Below are 19064 nucleotides of genomic sequence, written 5' to 3'. Positions count from 1 at the left end.
TCTGCAGTTCTGCCATATCTGTGCTGAAGTGCCAGAGATGCAGGAATCCTCTGCTTGTGCATCTCCCATGATGGGAAAAGTTTGGTGTCAGTAACCTAAGAAAGTTTGTCAACTTCTCCTTAAGAGGAGAGATACAGGCAAGAACAAGGCTGAGGTTTAAAGAAGATGGAGGAAAAAAAAAAAGATATATGCATGTAATGAGCCATCTAGCTTGCATTGCTATTAAGTTAGAGGACACCTTCCAGATTTGCTGAGCTATCTGCACATCTCATTTACCCAAGTGTAGGCAAAACGTTTCCAACTGAAGATCCAAACCATTCAGTCCCTGTACTTGGCAACCTGCCTTTTGCTTGCAAAAGGGAGAAACAGAGCAGGGTAAATATTGCCTCTTGCCACACTCCAAAACAGACAACCGCTTTCCCCTGTGTTGCCAAACCTCTATTCAAGTCACATGCTCCAACTTACGGCAATCAGTCATGCCTCTGCTGCTAGAGACAGCAAATTCTGCTGCAGTTTTCAATGCTGCTTCCACTCCAGTGAATGGGGACATTATTGCACATATCAAGTGCATCTACCCACAGCAAAAGGGTACAATCCCCAGACCTCATCGAGCATCAATCAATTCTGATTTATAAAAGAAATTACGCTGCCACACAATACTTCTTTATGATGAGGACAAAAGGTGCTTTGTTGGCAATTACACTTTACACTTAAAGCCCTTCATAAAAAAACCTTATTCTTCCCAATGCACCATTTTTGCAGAAGCCAGAAGCTCATAGCTATCAATATCAATGGCCTTGTACGTTATATAGGTGGTTTCAAAAGTCTTCCCTGAATATTGTTCTTTTTATTTTCTTTTGTGGTTGTGGGTTTTTTGAGTTCCCTATAGATCCCAATATATTTTTAAGTATCTTTCTTATAAAGATAACTTCCAACTGTGTAATCAGAATGCTACAGTCCTCTCTTTTTTTGCAACACCAAGTCAAGTCTCCTTTAAGCAGCTGATCCTTTCCATATCTTCAGGTTTATTTCCAAAACCCTTTTTCCCATCAGGCTATGCATAGATATACACAGATCCTGTATTGAAGCAGCACTGCAATAACTTCTACTTATCTGGCTTTTAGCTGGTACTAATCAAAGGCTCAAGTATTTCAAGAAACTTGGCAAACAGCTCTGCCACAGACTGAAACCCTGCCAGTAGCCTTACATTTTTAATCAGAAGTGTTAAACTGTAGTTATATCGTTACCTACCCTTAAATTCGAAACATTAGCTGAAGTTGCTAGTGTAAGAGCATTTTACAAACGACAATTTAAAATTTAATACAGTAAGAAAAATACAGCTGCTAGTTAGATTAAGACATGGTCTGCTCCTTACAGCCTTAAGTCCTGAATTCTGGTGTTTAACGTCCACGCAACAGAAAAACAAACCAAATTCTGCAGTTCTGTCACAGCAAAGAGAACACGTGGAAATCACTTTAAAAAGGCAATACATACACCCCACATTTCTATACACGGTTTTTCAACATCTCTGAAAGAAAACTTCCCTTTCAGAGTAAGAGAAGAAAAACACACTGTGAAGTGCCTGGACAGAGACTGCCAAGTATAAGCAAAACGTCTTCCAAATTCCAGCATGGCATATTACCACGAACACACTCAGTGACTGGGACACAGAACTACTGGTTACACAGAACAGATGTGACCTGCATAAGCCATACCATGGCAGCTGATGACATTGCAGAACAGTAAGGAAGGGGAACCCTGGACATATTTGCACAGAGCTCTCCACATCACAAGAATCACACTGCCAGCATTCCTGGAGAAAGCAAGTATATTTCCATCATGGAAGTGCAAATAATAGGAATGCAGTATTAATATTGAATGCATTCCTACTTAATTTCCATAGCAACCATTGAATGATAGCCATACTGGCGATTCTCAGCCATGAGATGTTCTGTGAGAGATTTAATTGTTTTATCAGAAACGAACAATGCTTTTACAGAAGGTTAAAATCCTTGTGGGCAGAATCCACATAAAGGGTAACACAAAATAAAAGCTCTAAACAAAATACCTTCAAGTTGTTGGGAAACCCCTTAACATAAACATTTTTAAAGAAAAGTTTTGCTTATATTAACATTTTCAGGAAAAAAAAAAAAAAAAAACACACACCAAAGGATGATATGATAGTATAGTAAGTAAAAAAAACCCTTCCCTCTCCACCTCTAGGCAACAAACTTTCTGTTCTCTTTCACAGATGAAACACCTCTTTCAGAGGTATTTGGTATCACTCTTCAGTCAAACACTACAAAGCAATCAACACAGGAGCAAGTCAAATTGGCACACAGCAAAATGCCCTTGGAACTTGAAAAGTGCTTGAAAAACTGAATTCTTTTTCAACATTTTAAGCTTTTCCCAATTTCTGCTAAAAGTGAACAACCGGTGTTATCACAGCAAGTATTTTTGGTGAAGCTGTCCTATTGACTTCCCCCAAACATATGCAATGGAAAGCATTCCTAATTAAACATCAAGGGCTGATGTATCAGGCCACAAATGTTGCTGGTCAGAAAATTAAATGAAACTGCTCTACAGTTTGTGTCCTATTACAAAAAATAATACCTTGTACTTCTTTGTTTTCTTTTCTTTCACAAATACTTGGTTATCCCAGTTTTCCAAAATGCAAAGTTCAATAGCTGCTGGCAAAAAGAAAAGGTCCTTCACCAGAATTTCTTCCACCTGGCCAACTGGCTGGATCCATTTGCAGTTACGGTCTCTCTTCCAAACAGAGGCAGATACACAAATTACTGTAGTTTTCTCTACATTGCCAGATGTTCACTTGCACTGTTTTATTTACAATAACAGACTAGGCTCTTCAGATTATATTTTAAACTACATGGACACAAGAAAAGAGCTTACCATAAGTCTTGGCCAAGGTGTCCCATGTTAGAGAACTAACTGCTGCTGAGAGCAGCACACTACCATTTCCTCGGTATTTTTCCTGGAGGCAGCAGCATTCCTCTTTCTTCCTCTGTGTAAATAACTGTTCTCTCTACTGCTATAAATAATACTCCATTTGAAGACTGAATACTTGGAATCTGTATGCATAGATACTCTTCTAGAACAGGTGTTCTTAACTCGCAGTTAAGGTGTACTTAACTCGCAGTTTCAGGGTGAAATCCTGTCTTGCAACTAGATACCAGATTAAATCCAAGAAGCCTGGATGCATCTCAAAGCTGAGCTAATTCTCCACTGGCCTCAGTAAGATTTACATCCAAATATTCAATACGTTACTTCTCTCCTCTCTCATATTCATGCTGATGCTTTTTAATTTATTGGTTTGAAACAGATGTTTGCTTAGAGCTGTAGAAGCACAGATAATGACAAAAAAAAAAAAAAAGAAAAAAGGCATGATTAAGCATCACCAAACAAACTAAGCTAAATTCTGCTTATTCAGAACTACAGGTTAGTTATGATGCTATACATTCCCTTGGGGTCTGATTTCTTCCACTTCCCTAAGTCACCAGAACAGAAAACGTCTCATTAATTTGTTAACTCCTCAGCAAGCATGCTCTGTAACTGCTATCACCACTAAATGTCTCTGAATAGCATGGGCCAAAAGAATTTAACTCTAAAAATGAAGCAATATCTGTACCAGTAGTTCTCAGTGTCCTTTCACGCCACACCCATCTAAGAATCACGCTGTACATTTCTCTTACTGATTCTCACGTTATACTTAGCAGTGTGAACAGAAAGAACACTGTGAGGGAATAAAAAACATTTCCCATTAGGACTATTGAAGATGAAGTAGCAAAGTTCAATGTAGGATACACAAATGCTGTATTCTTCATCGTCTCACAAATCCCTGAAATGTGGCTGAGAAGGAACCCAGGAGGTTATGTAGGACACCGCTTGCCTCAAGGCAGGATCTACTTCCACATCTACATCAGAGAAGTCAGCCCGGTAGCACTACAACATTTCTGTAGCTGGAGATCAATAGGGTATGCCATCCACACTGTAGCTTACATGACATACTGTTAGAAAGGGGGGTTATTTTACTGAGTTATCATTGTGAATGCCTATCCAAAATTTCCCTTGATGAGGCTTTAAAGACCCACTATTTTCCTAGCCCCTTTACAGCTTTGTGCATGTTTAATTTTTCAATCATTCACTCTGATGTACAATTCCTACACTTCTGGGAACTCAGTATTTGTAAATAAACTTAAAAGTCTGTTAAAAAACAAGTGATGATAACACAATGCACAGGTGCACATCATACCTTTTCTTCAAGTCCTGCAAATAAATCAATTTCCACTTATGACATTGGAAATCCTCTAGCTCAGCAAAATAAAAAAACAAAAACTCAAAATTAAAAAGGATAACCCAATAATAACTTTTTTTCTTTTTAATTTCCAATACTTAAATTATATTTAAAAGCTAAATTTCTACAAGGACATCTAAACCATTTTTATGGCTCTAGACATAAATACTCATATCTTTAAAACAATTTGAAGTTTATTAAACAATGTAAGAATTTGACCTTGGCCAAAGACAAGCGGGTTTTTAAAATGAGTAAGAAGTTTCATTTCAAACTTGTTTGCAAGGCTATTCAAACTAAAGGCTATATACAAATCTGAAAAGTTTAAAGATTAGGGATTGAATTGCATTCCTTTAGTCATGACAAAAGTGCATAGGAATTTATTTAAGATAAGTCTTACACCTTCTGTTACAATCACCTTCTGTTATAATTAGCTGTCTTCCTGGGATCTGAAACGCTGCAGGAATTAAAAAAATTACATGCTGCTGGGTTAGCATGCCATATGTATGCTTATTGTTCACTGCTAACATCAATTCATGCCTTAAGAGGTTAGGATTTGTAGTGTTTAACGTGTAAGGCTTTGCGACATTTCAGAAATCAGCAGATTTGTCACTTTAACTTCTTAAAAATGCTTAACATAGTTCCCAAAGACTGTTCAAGCATCTCAAGCCTCCACAGTCAAAAATACCACAGGCCTTACTTAAAGGCACTGCAGCATCAGAAGCAAGTAAACTCCTTCACAGCTATTATTATTTCAAACTAACAGTGTATGTATTAACAGGTGAAATAACAGCCAGTCACCTGTGCTGACTACCAGCCTTTCTGATCTGGAGGAAGGGAATGGCATGCAAGCTGTGCTTATAAACTAATTTAAAATATAAAAAAATATTTTTAACATGAGATTTGTATCTTAGACATTAAGCAATAAGGCTCACTATGTAAATTCCAAAACTAAAAACAACAACTGGGCAGCTATGAGTGGTGTGAGAGCACACAGCAAAGGGACAGCTGTGGCCTATTTCCTACTGAGGGAGGTTTCAGTGGGCTGCATACACACTAATTACGTAAGACACTGCTCCGTCACAGGGATCCCAGAGATGAAAGCCAGCACTCACAGCCACATTGACCCAGTGACGATATTCTATGAGGCCTAGAGCAAGTCATTCCCTCTTTTATCCTCTCTGCACTTTTTAAAAATATTCTTTATTATTATTATTAATTATAAACATTATACTAAGTTATATATTAATATAAAGCGTTAGTGTCTTCCAAACACCTCCCATCAAAGCAAGATCTAGACAAAACAATTGAAGAGTATTTGATCTGAAAAGTTAATTCTCTTGTAAGTGAACGTACTACTGTATCCATTTGACTTCTATCTGGCAACACTAACGTAGAAATCAAGATTCAGTGGAGAGGCTAATTCACATGACACCATGCGTTCAGTGCTAAACTCCGGACTTCAGACTCAAAACCCAAGTGTGGTATGTTACTCTTCCCCACTGACTTTATTCATTGATATATTTAGTCTTCCTGTTGAAATAAATGGAATAAAATACATATACAAGCAACCTTGCAGGCTACAGGCAACAGTAGCCTTAGACACATTAAGGTCAAAAGAGACTGACCCCCAGAAACTTGGAAGTAAGTGACAGAATAAAACTAATCCAATTAATCCAAGCTGCATCTGGCTGTTGAGTCCTCTAGAACCACAGGTAGGAATCAACTGTAAACGTTCCCTTTGATACATAAGTTGGTTAGAAGAACCAAGAACTTGCAAATGTTCAATTTGTTTAATTCTCATAAGTAGGGGGAAATGACCTAATTTTCCTGATATAAATTTCACAGGCCAGTTACTCTACAGTGCACTTGTATGAACAAAAACTACTTACCCAGAGGGACATTCGGAAAGGCATTTCAGACAAAAGAAGCCCTAGTGTCAAATATTTTAGTCATTAAAACATAGAACAGCTGCATGGTCTCAGTGAGGTAGTGTCTGGAGCAAGAAAGCAAGTTGGAAAACGTGTATGTCAATGAACTTCATTTTGGACAATTATAATTTATAGAGATTGTGTAAAAATAAATTATAGCACTGATAAGAGCAGCTTTAACGTCCGTTAGAATAATTGACTTCTGAACAGTTGTAAATGCAATGTCTCTATCTAAACCTCTTATATATTACATAGGTATGGCACAGTTTTTTCTCCTCAGAGGGAAGATTCACTACTGAAGCACAGTAGTTACTTTTTAATTTTCTAGAACAGTGAAAGAGAATGGTCGTGTCTGAGACCTGAATGCCTGTCGTATTTTCTGCAGCGACTTTTCAAGCAGTATTAACGGTTCCACACTTCATAAAGAGGCAGCTCTGCGTGCATCTATAAAGGATAAAACCTATCATGCCTCCATACCACAAAGGTTAATAGAACCTTACAATTCTGTGCCTAATGGGATAGTAAAAGTCTGCAAGTCACACTTGTCTAAACACAAGTCTAATACCCTTTACATACCTCTGCTGACAGACGTGCACCTGTCTCTCTGCTGATGTGGTGGAGTGCAAAAAACCATTCAGTTGTATGTTCCAGTATCAAGGCTCTTCTTTCAATGCAACTTTAGCCAATTCAAAAGAGTTCACATAAAAGAGCAGAGCAGGCAAGTCACTGCCCATTCAAAGGCCCTGTTGTAAATGTGTCAGATTACCTCCTCAGGTGTGGTTAGATTTCAAATACAGCAAAGGGCTATGTGTAAAATCCTACGCACACTGGGATGACTGAGAAAATACAACCAGCAGCTTGTTACATACGACACAGACATCCTGAAAACAGTAGAAAAGCACAGATTGCTAAACCAAAAACTGAGGAGTTATTGCCTAAAATTAACCGTACAAACCCAGGATTATGAGCTCCGAATTTATGAGCACAGCACTGAACAAACCATACAGCAAACCCACCTCCCTGAATTTTAAGGCAACAATGCCACAGGGATTTTGCTAGTATTTTCCACAAAGCATTACCTCTACTAAAACACAGATGTTCCTTAGATGCATCAGGTTTGCTCAAAATTCAACACCACAATTAGAGACTGTAATTAACAAACAGGATCAGCTGAGGATGTAGCACAGGAATAACTTCAAGAACAGTGCCAATGCAGAGAACCTTTAAATAATGTTAAATTTGTTTTCAATACAGCATCCTCAAGGCACAATGAATGAACAGCTACTGAGTCCCTGTCCAACACTAACAGAACAGAGCCTGGAGGCAGGATGAAATCCTATTTGCAACATGATTTTCAAAGTGGTTCCACATGTTCTGTAAAATCTAAAAAAGGATAAATCTGTGCTAGCACTCTACAAACACCCCAACTCTGGGCAAAAAAAAGAAACGCCTGAAGGCAAGAAGTTAAACACACCAACTTAACGCTACTTTTAACAGTGACATATCTTTCTTCCATCAAACTTTCATGATCTCTCTTTTACAAGGGAAACCGAGAGCAAACATTCCCTACTGTGTTTGCACTAGTCTTCTCTCTCTCTCTCAAAAAAAAAAAAGAAGTCTTACCTGAATAAATTAGCAAGCATCAGAAGAAACAAAGCCCTCACAATGGCATCTATTATATTATTTTCCTGTATTTTTCTTTCATACAGAATATCTTAAAGACAGTGTTAACAATTCTTGGGTCTTCACCAGCTATACAGCTAAAATCTTGTTCATCACTTCCAAAGGTAGACTTCCACTCCGTTTTTAATAAATAAGGCTGATGATTTTAGAGAGAGTGCAGGCAAGGCAGACCATAAAGAATAAGGTCAGATTAACCCCCGCAGACACACATTAAACTGTGGTTGAGAAGCCACACTACAGGCAACCACAGGACCACACTGGAATACCAAATAGGGATTTACAAAAAAAGATATCTTCACTGTTTCAGACTTGAGAGCATTCCTATGAGTTAACTATTCTTAGCAAGATCTGCTTATTCTGCTCCACTGAGAATATCAGGAAGAAAAGATACCCCATCAGATATTTAAGGTCACAGGTAGCAGCATACTTTTCCTGGAACGCATGTATTTTTGAATAATGCCCAAGAACTGTATGACAGGATACTCTCCTTCAAGAGCACAAAGTGCTATTCTTTTTGTGAGCAAAATACAGTACCACCCACTAGAACGATGACTCTACATCTGGTTTATCTTGTTCGCTCACAATGCCATACTTCCTGTCTATATCTATGAAACAACAGTTAACACCCGCCTGGCATCTCAAGCCTAATAACACTTTTCCCTAATGGCCATCTCAAAGCACAATATTTTGGAAGATAAATTAAAATCGAATAAACTAAAGTACCTCAATGCCCAACTGCTCTGATTTTAAGTTTTCATCTAATTGTGAGATTGCTAAATATTAGCAGTTGAACATCCGGACTTCCTGATATTCTCAGTGGAGCATTCTCATAAGAAGAAATGAGTTTACTTTGGAGTAATTTTTCCAACGACCAAATTAACTCAGTGAATTCTAATACAAAGCAGGCAAATAAGGCTAACAAGTCCCAGCGTGAGGACAGGATGCATTTCTATGCCTTTTCACCGAAGAATGGCCCCAAACCTTTTTTATTTTGGGTACATGTGCCTAGAATAGATGAATGCTTCATTTAAATACAGGAAGCATTTGTCACTATAAGTACAAGTCTTGACCGGGAGTTTAAAAAAAACACCTCAGTCTTTAAACAGCAAAGTAGTTCACATCCTTTGTGTTCCTTGCAGGTCAGAGAGTTTTGAGTTAAACTAAATGTCTAAAAATTGGGTTTGATATTTTAGATTTTTGTAATGGGTAAATAATTAAAATGATGATCCTCAAGCTCACAATTCTGTTACCTCCCAGACACTGCTAACATTTTAAAAAGTCCAATCTAAGTTCAAACTTCCGCAAAGCAGTTACTCAGTTTCAGAGTTCTGGCACAACACCATCTCTTTTTAGTATTAAATTACAATTCCTTCATTCTAGCAGAAAACTAACATAAGACAAAGACAAATAAGCAGCCAACCATAACAAACTAAAAAGCTAGCTTCCACATTGTATATCCTAGAGCATGCATAAAAGCACACAAAAGCGAGTACGGTAGGATAAAATAGGGCATGAACATAGTGTGAAAGTTATTCTAAGTTGATGGTGCATCTGCACATACCCACAGGTTTACAAAAATATGCAATAGACAATTTCAAGAGTTTCACCTAGCAACATCACCTGTTTAATAACAGACTTACTTTAAGTATAACAGATAAAAACTAATAAAGGATTCTTAGGTGTCAGAACCATAGACATTTTCCTTGTGCACAGATATTTAAACGGTTAGCTTTCCATAAATGTCATCTGTTTACAGTCTACTGTAGAATTAATATTAGCGTACCTTGAAGAAGTGAGCTTTTGATTACAAGGTGAGCATATGTGACAAGACATCTTAAATTACTTGCTTATCTACTAATATTATACATTATTATAATTTTAATATTTATTTTATGTTATTTCTGAAAAAGGTGGAGGAGGAAATGGAAACAACAAAAGAAAATACCTATTCACAGTACTCAATCTGGAATTATTTCTAGGAATCAAAAAAAGGCCATTTCAATTTCTTATGCATTAATAATCAGTAGCATACAAAAATAATAAATAAAAACATAACACAAAAGACATCCAAAATTTAACAAGTGCTCATACCTCAACTACTGGAAGGAAGCCCATGTGTTTCTTCGCAACATTTTCAACTATCGAAAGGGAGAAAGGATTCCTTTCCCAGTATAACCCACCACTTACCTTACAAGCAAAATTGTAACCATAGCTTCACTTTTAACAGACACAACCAAGTACATTTCCATGCAATCCAAGAGGTTTATCATTTCTGCCCTTCCAGAAAAATGATGTTGAGTTATATTATTCCTCTGCCTACCTATATGATTTATTTCAGCTAAATAATAATATAGAATATATCAGACAAGGCATTTGTTAGATGATTCATCTGGCTTTAAAAAACAAAAGCAAAACACATCCTTTGTAATGAGGGCTAACTGTAAAATAGGTCAATGTGTAATGGAGCATGCTTCTGGCTTATGCTTGCCAAAAAAAAAAACCAACAAACAATAATTCATGGCAAGAGTATCTCATGGATATCCAAAAGAAAGGCAGAAATTCTTACCTTAACAGGGAAGCTGCACTTGCCAGTACGAACACCTTCTTCATCAGTCTGCCACTGATGAGGCCTACTGGCCTCTGGGACATAGACATCTTTCTTTCTCCTAAAGCTTTGCCGTAATTTGTTCATTTCTCAGATCTTCACGTCCTAGAAGAATTAAAAAAATATTTTGCCAATAAGCACCAAAACACACATTGGGTTCACTAGCATCACCACAGATATCCCTGTAAAATATTCAGAGCTTCTGCAAATATGAATGGAGGTCCCCGTGAAAGGAAAGTATTTTGGATATAGATTAAGAGAAAGAGGGATATATAGTCAGTTCGAAGTGGAAAACACAAGTCCAACTTACTAGTTTAATATCTTTCTACAACAACTGAATAAAGCATTAGACCCAAAAATAACTGTTACTCTGAGAATAAAATTACCTAAAATAGCTGATGGAGAAGCTCTGAAGAGTGATGGGCATGAAATCCTGCCTCCCTGAATTTAAACACCTACAGCAATGAAGAACAGGACATGAATACCATAGGTTTCTCCAGCATCCATGCAAGACAAAGATTCATAGTCAAAAAGACGTCCCCTAAAATTAGGTATTTGCATTGTTCTTTAATTATAGGGTGATGGGCTCACGCTTTTTTAAGCCCCATGGAGGTAGATGATGCTGGTAGATGATGTTGGGAACATCTACAGTTGTGTTACATGTAATTGTGCCTGCATACATACAAGAAGCCACAAGCTCAAGAAACAATGAACCCAAAGTGTAGCAATGGCAAGCAGTGAGTAGGAGATGGGAGCCCAGGTTTTGAGGGGCACAGTCCGGTTCCAGCCTAACCTACTGGTGCAGTACCTTATACTAAGATGAGAAATACATTTGAGGAAGGCACTGCATTGACTTCCATGTCCTGGGAAAATCTCCAAAAAAAATTCCTCTTCGAAGGGGGAAGAGGGTTCTCTAATTACACTCCCAAAGCTTAGGTTTAGATGTTTTTTATACGCTATACATTTATATACTAATTTCTGTATGCTAGCTAAACTACAGTTTAGACATGCTCACTTCTACGAGATTCAAACTAGCAAAGAAACTATCGGTGACAGTACTAATAAAAAGATCAATATTCAGCTACAGAAGTAAATTACATATGATACAATGCGGGGAATATAGAAAACTTGCCAAGAGACTTTATTACTCTTATTTTCTGAAGAATAAACCTTCTGACAAACGTTACATCTCATTTTGGCATACAAAAGATGATGCAGAATGCAAGGCAGCAAAATCTAACTGGATTATAAACACTTCTTTCCCATTACATTAACTAAGCTGCAGAATATAGATGTTTCTGGATGTCAACAGGTGCACTTAGAATGAAAGCATTTTTAAAATCAGTTTTAACACTATTTTAAACCCTGAAAAGAACTGCATTGCTTTCCAGTTAAAACTAGTTGGCAACTAACAGGTGAGAAAAATGAGTACATACGTATTTCTAGTACCTATTAAAGAAACTTAAATTCAAAATGCAACAACTTCAAAGCTGAATACAAATCAAAAATGAAAATCATTACAGAAAAGCACTGACTACTGATCAGCCAAATTAAAAATATTCAAGTGTTTTCATATCTCGGGAGGCACTTTAGCTATTCCAAATAACAAGTCTGAGCTTTGTCACCATCCCGCCAAGCTTTCCTTCAGCAATTGTTACTTTACTCTTCACATTGCCAGTCATTAGGCAAGTCACTTCCCATTAATCTCATGGGCACAGCACTGGGTTATTCCTCTAGAACTCCCATCTCTCTGTAATCTATTAATTAAAAGCAATATTGTAAAATACATGTAAGTGATGATTTAAAGGTAGGACCATGAGTAAAGAGAACAGCATTATGTCACTGAAATTGGGAAAATGAAGTTTGCTGAAGCTAATACTTGAAGTGCAAGTAAGTGTGCAACTTAGGTCAGGAGTTCAGTGACAAAATAATGCAATGCTACCTGGACCCACAGCATCGTGAGGCACTCTTTGAGCACGTGATAACTCACTGAGTATTTCTACATCAGCAAACAGCCAAAGCAAACTCCAACTATTGCAGCAACTACCTGTGCTCAAAGCTGCTTGATGTGTGTTTGAAAGCAGTAAGGTATAGCACCTCAAGCAATCAAAATCTCTTGGAAATTCAGTGAAGGTTTTTAGACATACTGCAAAGGCTGGGCAACTGTCCTTAGAAGAGAATCAAGGGCTTCAAATAGCCATGACATCTAAATAACAATATTTTTATGAAATTTACTTCATAGGACGTACACACACACACAAAAATTAAAAGTATGCATATTTCTTATCACTAAACAAGCTGAAGCAGCTCCTCTACAACCACGGATCCTTTGGCTACCGCCATTTTGAAATGTCTGCACGTGCAAAGAGAATTCTGGAAGTTCTGCTAAGAGGAGCTGCAATTTTCCATTATCCAGAGAGTCATTAGAGCATTATTAGTTATATATTTCACTTTACAAATTGAAGACAAAGGAGTCTGTGAGCCTCTCAGTCTACAGGAAGCAGAAATTCAAGCGGGCCTAGCAGTTACCTCAGGCAGGCGGCACGTTCTGCAGCAGATCTACACAGCGTACCTCAGCTCGGCGGGACAGACAACCACTCCTGTCCCTGCTGAAGCTTGGTAGTCCCACAGCCCCACAAGGAAAACCTCTGCTCCAGCTGCTTCAGTGCAAAGTTCACAGGCCTGGCCAGCTATGTAGCTTACAGTGCAACCGCCAGACCTTGCACTCAGGTGACTGAGAAAGGGGCACACGTACTGTACTCCCTTCCGGCTGCTCTGCCAAAAACAGCAGCAGACTTCACCAGCTACAAACACACACAGCAAGGCTCATCTGCCAGCATTCTCAATATGACCAATGAAACAACATTGTTTCAAACCTACAAATGTCTAAAAACAACTTGTGGAGAAGTTTTCAAGGTACTCCAAATCTCAAAAGCCCCAGTAAGCAATAAAAGTTCAAAACAACACGCAGCCACTGTGCCACTTCTGAAATCACAGTTTCCTCACCTTACTGTAACACTTACATAACTAATATTTCATGGGAGATGTCCAAGGCAATATGTATTTGCCCATATGACTGGTATATTACCAGCAATTTACTCCTACCAGGAATCTCAATCCTCAGAGAAGCATGAGAATAAGAGTTCCTGAACTATGCTTCCTATGATAAGCTCAAGTGGCATTTTGCCCAAAAGTATTTCCTTTTTACTAAAAACCAAACCCATTTTCCTACTTGTTCTAATTTTGTGGTCACACTGGCAACAAGCGGTTTAAAAATAGCCTTCCTATTTAATAGAAGTGCTGACAAGTGGCAAGATTAACTTTCTCCAACTGCCATACTTGTATTTTCTGCGACATCATCAGACTGTTTTGAGTCGGTTGTCAAATAGTTTGCCTCACAAACAACTACTTTGTTGGTAACGTGCATGTCATCCCAATATAACTAGAACTGCCACCTGACGCAAAAGTGCTAAGTAAAACAATTCACACAGGCTGCATATTTGAGGATTCAGGAAAGAAGCACATTAAATGCTACAATTAAATGCTGAAATTCCTACTAAATATACCTAAGCTCAAAATCCTTACCCAGGAATTGTAGAAAACATCCAGAGTGAGCATTTTCTACTTCAAATCCCTGCAGAGCATTTCACATTTTCGCTTAAGTGTAGCATGTCTGCAGATACAATGACAGACGTCAACTGAGGCTGCGACAAGCTAGCAGAGTATTTTCTACTACATTGACAGCATTACTGAAACCAAAAAGTATTGTACTCTGTTTTAGGATTATGAAAATTAAAAGTTCTGGCACTGAATTTTCTATATTTAGCAACCTATTTTTGTCCTATAATTAAAAATATTTTTAAAATGCACAAAAAGAAATAAACCAAGCCACTAACAAAAAGCTATTTCCTTTTCACTTTTACAACCCAAAATCCAGCTTGGACTAAGAAAAAAGACAGTGGAGGTATAGTATTTGAAGACAAACCTAGTTAAAAACCAAGATGAGAAACTCAAAAGCTAATTAAAATAAAAAGTAACATCACATGAGAGTCAACCAGGTAACAAAGGCTGAAAGCACTGATCTTCTGATGAGAGGAGGAAACATCCACTTCAAGTTCTTCAACACCTTAAGGTTATGTTTACCAGAAAGCTTATTGCAGGCAGCTCAGCATCTGAATGGTCATGCTTGTTGCAAAAAGAAACAAACAAACAAACCACCACCACTTTTGCAATCTAAGAGATTACAACATTAGACTAGTTCCCAAAAACACCACACAAGCATCTAGGCAAAAGTTATTCACCTAGTGAGTTTATAAATTTATGTTGTAATTTATTTTTATGCAAACTGATATATTTTGATATTCTGAAAACACAGCTCCAAAGCTCTTTTTCTGTAGCAAAACAATTTCAGGAGAGCTTTGGCACCATTGTTCTCTCAACCACCTAAATAAGTCTAATTTTAATCCATAGCAGTTCAAGAACAACTAAGGGACAGCACACTGACAGAATCATAGAGAAAAGTGCATTCTGAAGCGTAGAAAAATGCAGAGTTTACAATAAAAAAGTAGAAACCAATTCAATTCAATTGGTTTAATTGCCTTGTGCATCATCAGGTTATGGCTACAGAACAAATTACCGCACGATAAACTAGTATGTTTATTCATGTCTTATTAGCTGCTCTGCTTTACAAGTGCATTCACTTTTACCCTTCTGTAAATGCAAACCAGCCATTTATCCTTCAGTAAGGGCTGGGTAAGCTTTCACATGCACTGAAGTTGGATCACGCAGGAGTTGCTGATGATGCAGATTTGGAGCTTAGCTTGCCTTTCAGGAGTTTACTCGTGTACCCATACCTTCAGATAAGCAGTTCATTTACATTTTGCATAAACGTTTCTCACAGAGCTAATTCAAACTAGAGGATCTGCAGGCAAAAGGACACCGTGGTACCTGAACTGCATTCACAAATTGAAGCGGTTAGATTTTAGACTTGCTGTACTACAAATTTTGCACTTAGAGCAGCCACTTACAGTTTCAACACTGAAGACAATAAAAACAGTACAAAACGATTTTTAACATTTTTCTGAACTTCAGCCTTAACAAAGGTTATTTAATGTGAACTCAGATAGATGGTATCTTTTTGCTGTTGTTTGTGGTAGAAAGGGATAAAAACAAATTTTAAGCAATTCCTCAGTTCAGCCAGATTTTTTTGAAACCATTCAGAGGGCTTGGGATTACTTGCTGCGTTCTCTGACAGCTGAATACAGTTTCCTATTTACTTTACCAATAAAAAAAAAAAAAAAAAAAAAGTCACGGGTCAAACAAGGGCAAAGCACTCCTGACAGCCTGCAACAAATGGAGTAGCCAGGGTATAGGAGAGAGCACCCGCCCTGCATTCTTCCTGCTTTGAAGTTCAGGTCCTCCCTACAAGCATAAAGCATGAGGAGCAGACTGAATTCACACATCTACAGAAGTCCTGGAAGTATACATTCCAAACAATGGAGAAATCTGGGCTTTAGAACAATGTGCTATAGGTATCGTTCTAACATTTTAAAATAATTCATATAGCCTCCACGTAAAACAAATTCAATAAACACATTACAGACTATTTAAAAAAAGTCTTGTTCATACCTCTGCTGTCTGCTGGCCACACACAGGTGAGGCAGGAGCAGCTGCACAACTATCAACTCCTACACGTTTTTTCCCAGCAAAACTTATCTAATACTGCTAATACAAAGGACCACAACAAACAGAGCTCAAAACCCAGAGCAACAGGTTAATCATCTCTGGTTTTTGCCTAAGAAATACCAGGCATTTCTATATATCATAGGTTTGTGAATAAGAATGTTCCAAAGTTACCCAATATTTCAGATCTAAGAGAACATGTAAATTATCTGTCTCATAAAAGAAAATGTTAACTTACTTACTAGGAGAATACTTAACACACACTCCTCAGCGTGGCTGTAAAGATCTGCAACCTCAGAAAGTTTATGTGGCTTTGACTTCTTGTGCAAGTACAACCTGGTCACACCTGTCCGAAGACCCATGCCTAGCAGCCATCTTTTAGTATTACTAAAATTTGAATTTTACTATAAAATCCGTAAGGGCCCATCTGTACCCAGAAGTACAAATAACTCTAACATCCATATTTCAAAATAGTATTGCATATTATTATTATTTTTTTTAAAAACATCAGTTCATTGCTGATACTTTAATCTTATTGTTAATCTTGCTTATAAGCAGGACATGATGACATCAATGAAGGAACATGATTATTTCATTTTCTTGACAAGATTTAGTTTTGGCAGTCATAACTGCAGTATGAGTGCAAGTATGAGCAATAATTCAAAATATTAAGATCTGTTCTGGTTTCTAATGCACCACTTAAATCTCTACATTTATGACGACAATGTAAGAAAGTTTCACTTAAAAGGTGAGCTAGGTAAGCAAGCATATTGCAGACAAGGTAAATACATGTAGCATGTCATTGTCTATTACAAAGCTGCAAGAATAAAGTTTTATTTCTCTGAAAAATAAAAATCCTTATTATGCACTGCTGCTGAACAAATGCTCTCCCCTCCTCTCCCACTTACACAGCACAAAAACGTGCAATGCCCTATCTCTTCAAGACTACTGTAAAGGTTAGCCAAAACTTGCTGCAATTGCCCTGCAACAGCTTCACTGCAATTATTCACCAGCACAAGAACACAGAGTACCTTTATCTACCAAGGAAGAAAAGGTCATCCCACGTGTCAGGTTTTGAATGCAGAACTTTGAGCCTTTTTGTAAGTTTAGATCCCATAAAATCTAATTAAATCCAGCACTGTCACACTAAAGCAAATGAAGGCATGTAACCATATGAGCATTCTCACCAAAATGTTAACAGTTCAGCTTACGCAATACAGTATGACTAACCACATTATGCACCACATGGCTTTCCAACCCATTTACCCTTTCATTACCCAATTAAGATCTAATAATACAATACTACCAGCAAGCATTCTAAGACGTCAAAATACATGAGGGTGAAGCATGAGTTCGTTTGTTGAGCCAGTAAATACATTTCATCATTATTATTGTTGTTAATTAGAGCTTAAGTTAAGGGTTGATGCAGAAAAATAAAGCATTGGATACATAATAGAAAGACCACTAAAACCAGTGTATCAGCGGTAAAAGATTGCACATTTCATGGTTTGGGAAACTTGTGATGGTTTCTAGTGACCCACCTTCTGGTAGTGAAAGTAATGTTTAGACCATAGCTTGAAAATACAGCAGAAATTGTTGCCTTCACATGTTTACACAAAGAGGTTAGAGCTATAACAATAATACTAATTGCTCTGAGGCTGTTCTTAGAAATTGTGATGCTCTGACACCACACGATGCAAGGTACTCACTATCCTCTCAAAGTTGACGCTGGCCCGGGGGGGTGTAGAAGGTGGCACATTTAAAGGTTAATCCAGTCAGATCAGAAACACCTGTAGAAACACTGAAGATGTTCTATCTACCAGACTTCATGTGGTCTCATACCTGAGCTATGGTAACTGATCATGTGAGCACTCCACAGCTGTTTCCCAGCACTCACTAATTTTTATCTGCATCACAGACAGGGGTGGAAGACATTGAAAAAATGTTAACACAACAAGGTCTTACTGGCAAACAACCAGAGTTAAACAAAAAATTGCACATAGATTATGAAATACCAGGAAATGAAATCATGAATTGTACTCCAACCCACTATTAACAGTTGGTGGCTGAAACATTCAGCTACCATAAGCTCTGTCCTAAAGCTCAGAATTTTTTAAGTTATGCCAGCCTGTTCAAACAAATACTCACAGGCTGCAGCAATTAAACAGTGTTCAGTATTCCACAACTGTATGCAACAGACGTAGCAGCACAGCAACCCCATTCCAGACTCTTAAAAGTTAAACTGTCAGAAAAATACATTTGATCATTGTAAGGCTGAGGTTATTCCTAGTAATATGTAATGCTCTTTCTACCAATCTTAACAAACCACTTGTCCCTCGCAGTGCAAAAATTCAATAAATACAAGAAAAAAAATCCTCATTTTCTCCATCAGCAACTATTCTAAAGCAAATGTCCCAATTCATCAGACTCCACAGCCATTACAAGCTCTGACTACAGTCCCATACAATTTGCTGCTATGCTTAAGTGCAGAGATACAAGGCAGTAAATCCCTTTGTTATATGGGCTCACCCTAAAAATAACCTGCAACGATCATCAACCAATAGCATAAAAGCAGGTCTCCTAAACACTCTATGTGATACAAAGCCAGTTGAGTTATACCACCTAAACCAACTGAAAATAAGCAGAAGTTTTCTAAAGAAACACTAGCTGTGCCTCACAGAAAGCAGTTCAAGCAATTCTGCTTTGCAGTTCATCTGGATGCATGTGACGAATGCTAACTAACCGAGCCATTCCGCTTCCAAGTGAATCATTTATTTCTAGGGCAGCTAATTCTTGGATAACTAAAGTTTTCAAAAATTAGCCTTTCAGGTTTAAAACTCATCTGTCCAAATAC

The 19064-nt window shown here is 37.7% G+C and overlaps 1 protein-coding gene across 7 annotated transcripts in view; it reads right to left on the bottom strand.

The window, feature by feature from the left end:
• The window catches only part of NUMB (NUMB endocytic adaptor protein), a 42166-nt gene extending 24906 nt beyond the window's left edge, over positions 1 to 17260 (bottom strand). For 6 of the 7 annotated variants that reach the window (XM_068684038.1, XM_068684043.1, XM_068684040.1 and 3 more), the window contains exons 1-2: positions 13058 to 13076; positions 10490 to 10633 (exon numbers count right to left, since the gene is read on the bottom strand). In XM_068684038.1, coding sequence (XP_068540139.1) covers positions 10490 to 10615 — 126 coding nt within the window. In that variant the 5' untranslated portion in view covers positions 10616 to 10633; positions 13058 to 13076. Of the gene's footprint in view, positions 1 to 10489; positions 10634 to 13057; positions 13077 to 17241 lie in introns of those variants that run through there. The other variant, XM_068684039.1, reaches the window with a different exon arrangement.
• Between the last annotated feature and the right edge of the window lie 1804 nt (positions 17261 to 19064).

Source organism: Anas acuta, chromosome 5 (genome assembly GCF_963932015.1).
Source record: "Anas acuta chromosome 5, bAnaAcu1.1, whole genome shotgun sequence".
Classification (NCBI taxonomy): domain Eukaryota; kingdom Metazoa; phylum Chordata; class Aves; order Anseriformes; family Anatidae; genus Anas; species Anas acuta.
Note: the sequence above shows the minus strand (reverse complement) of the source record. Positions and strands in the feature narration are given on the sequence as shown.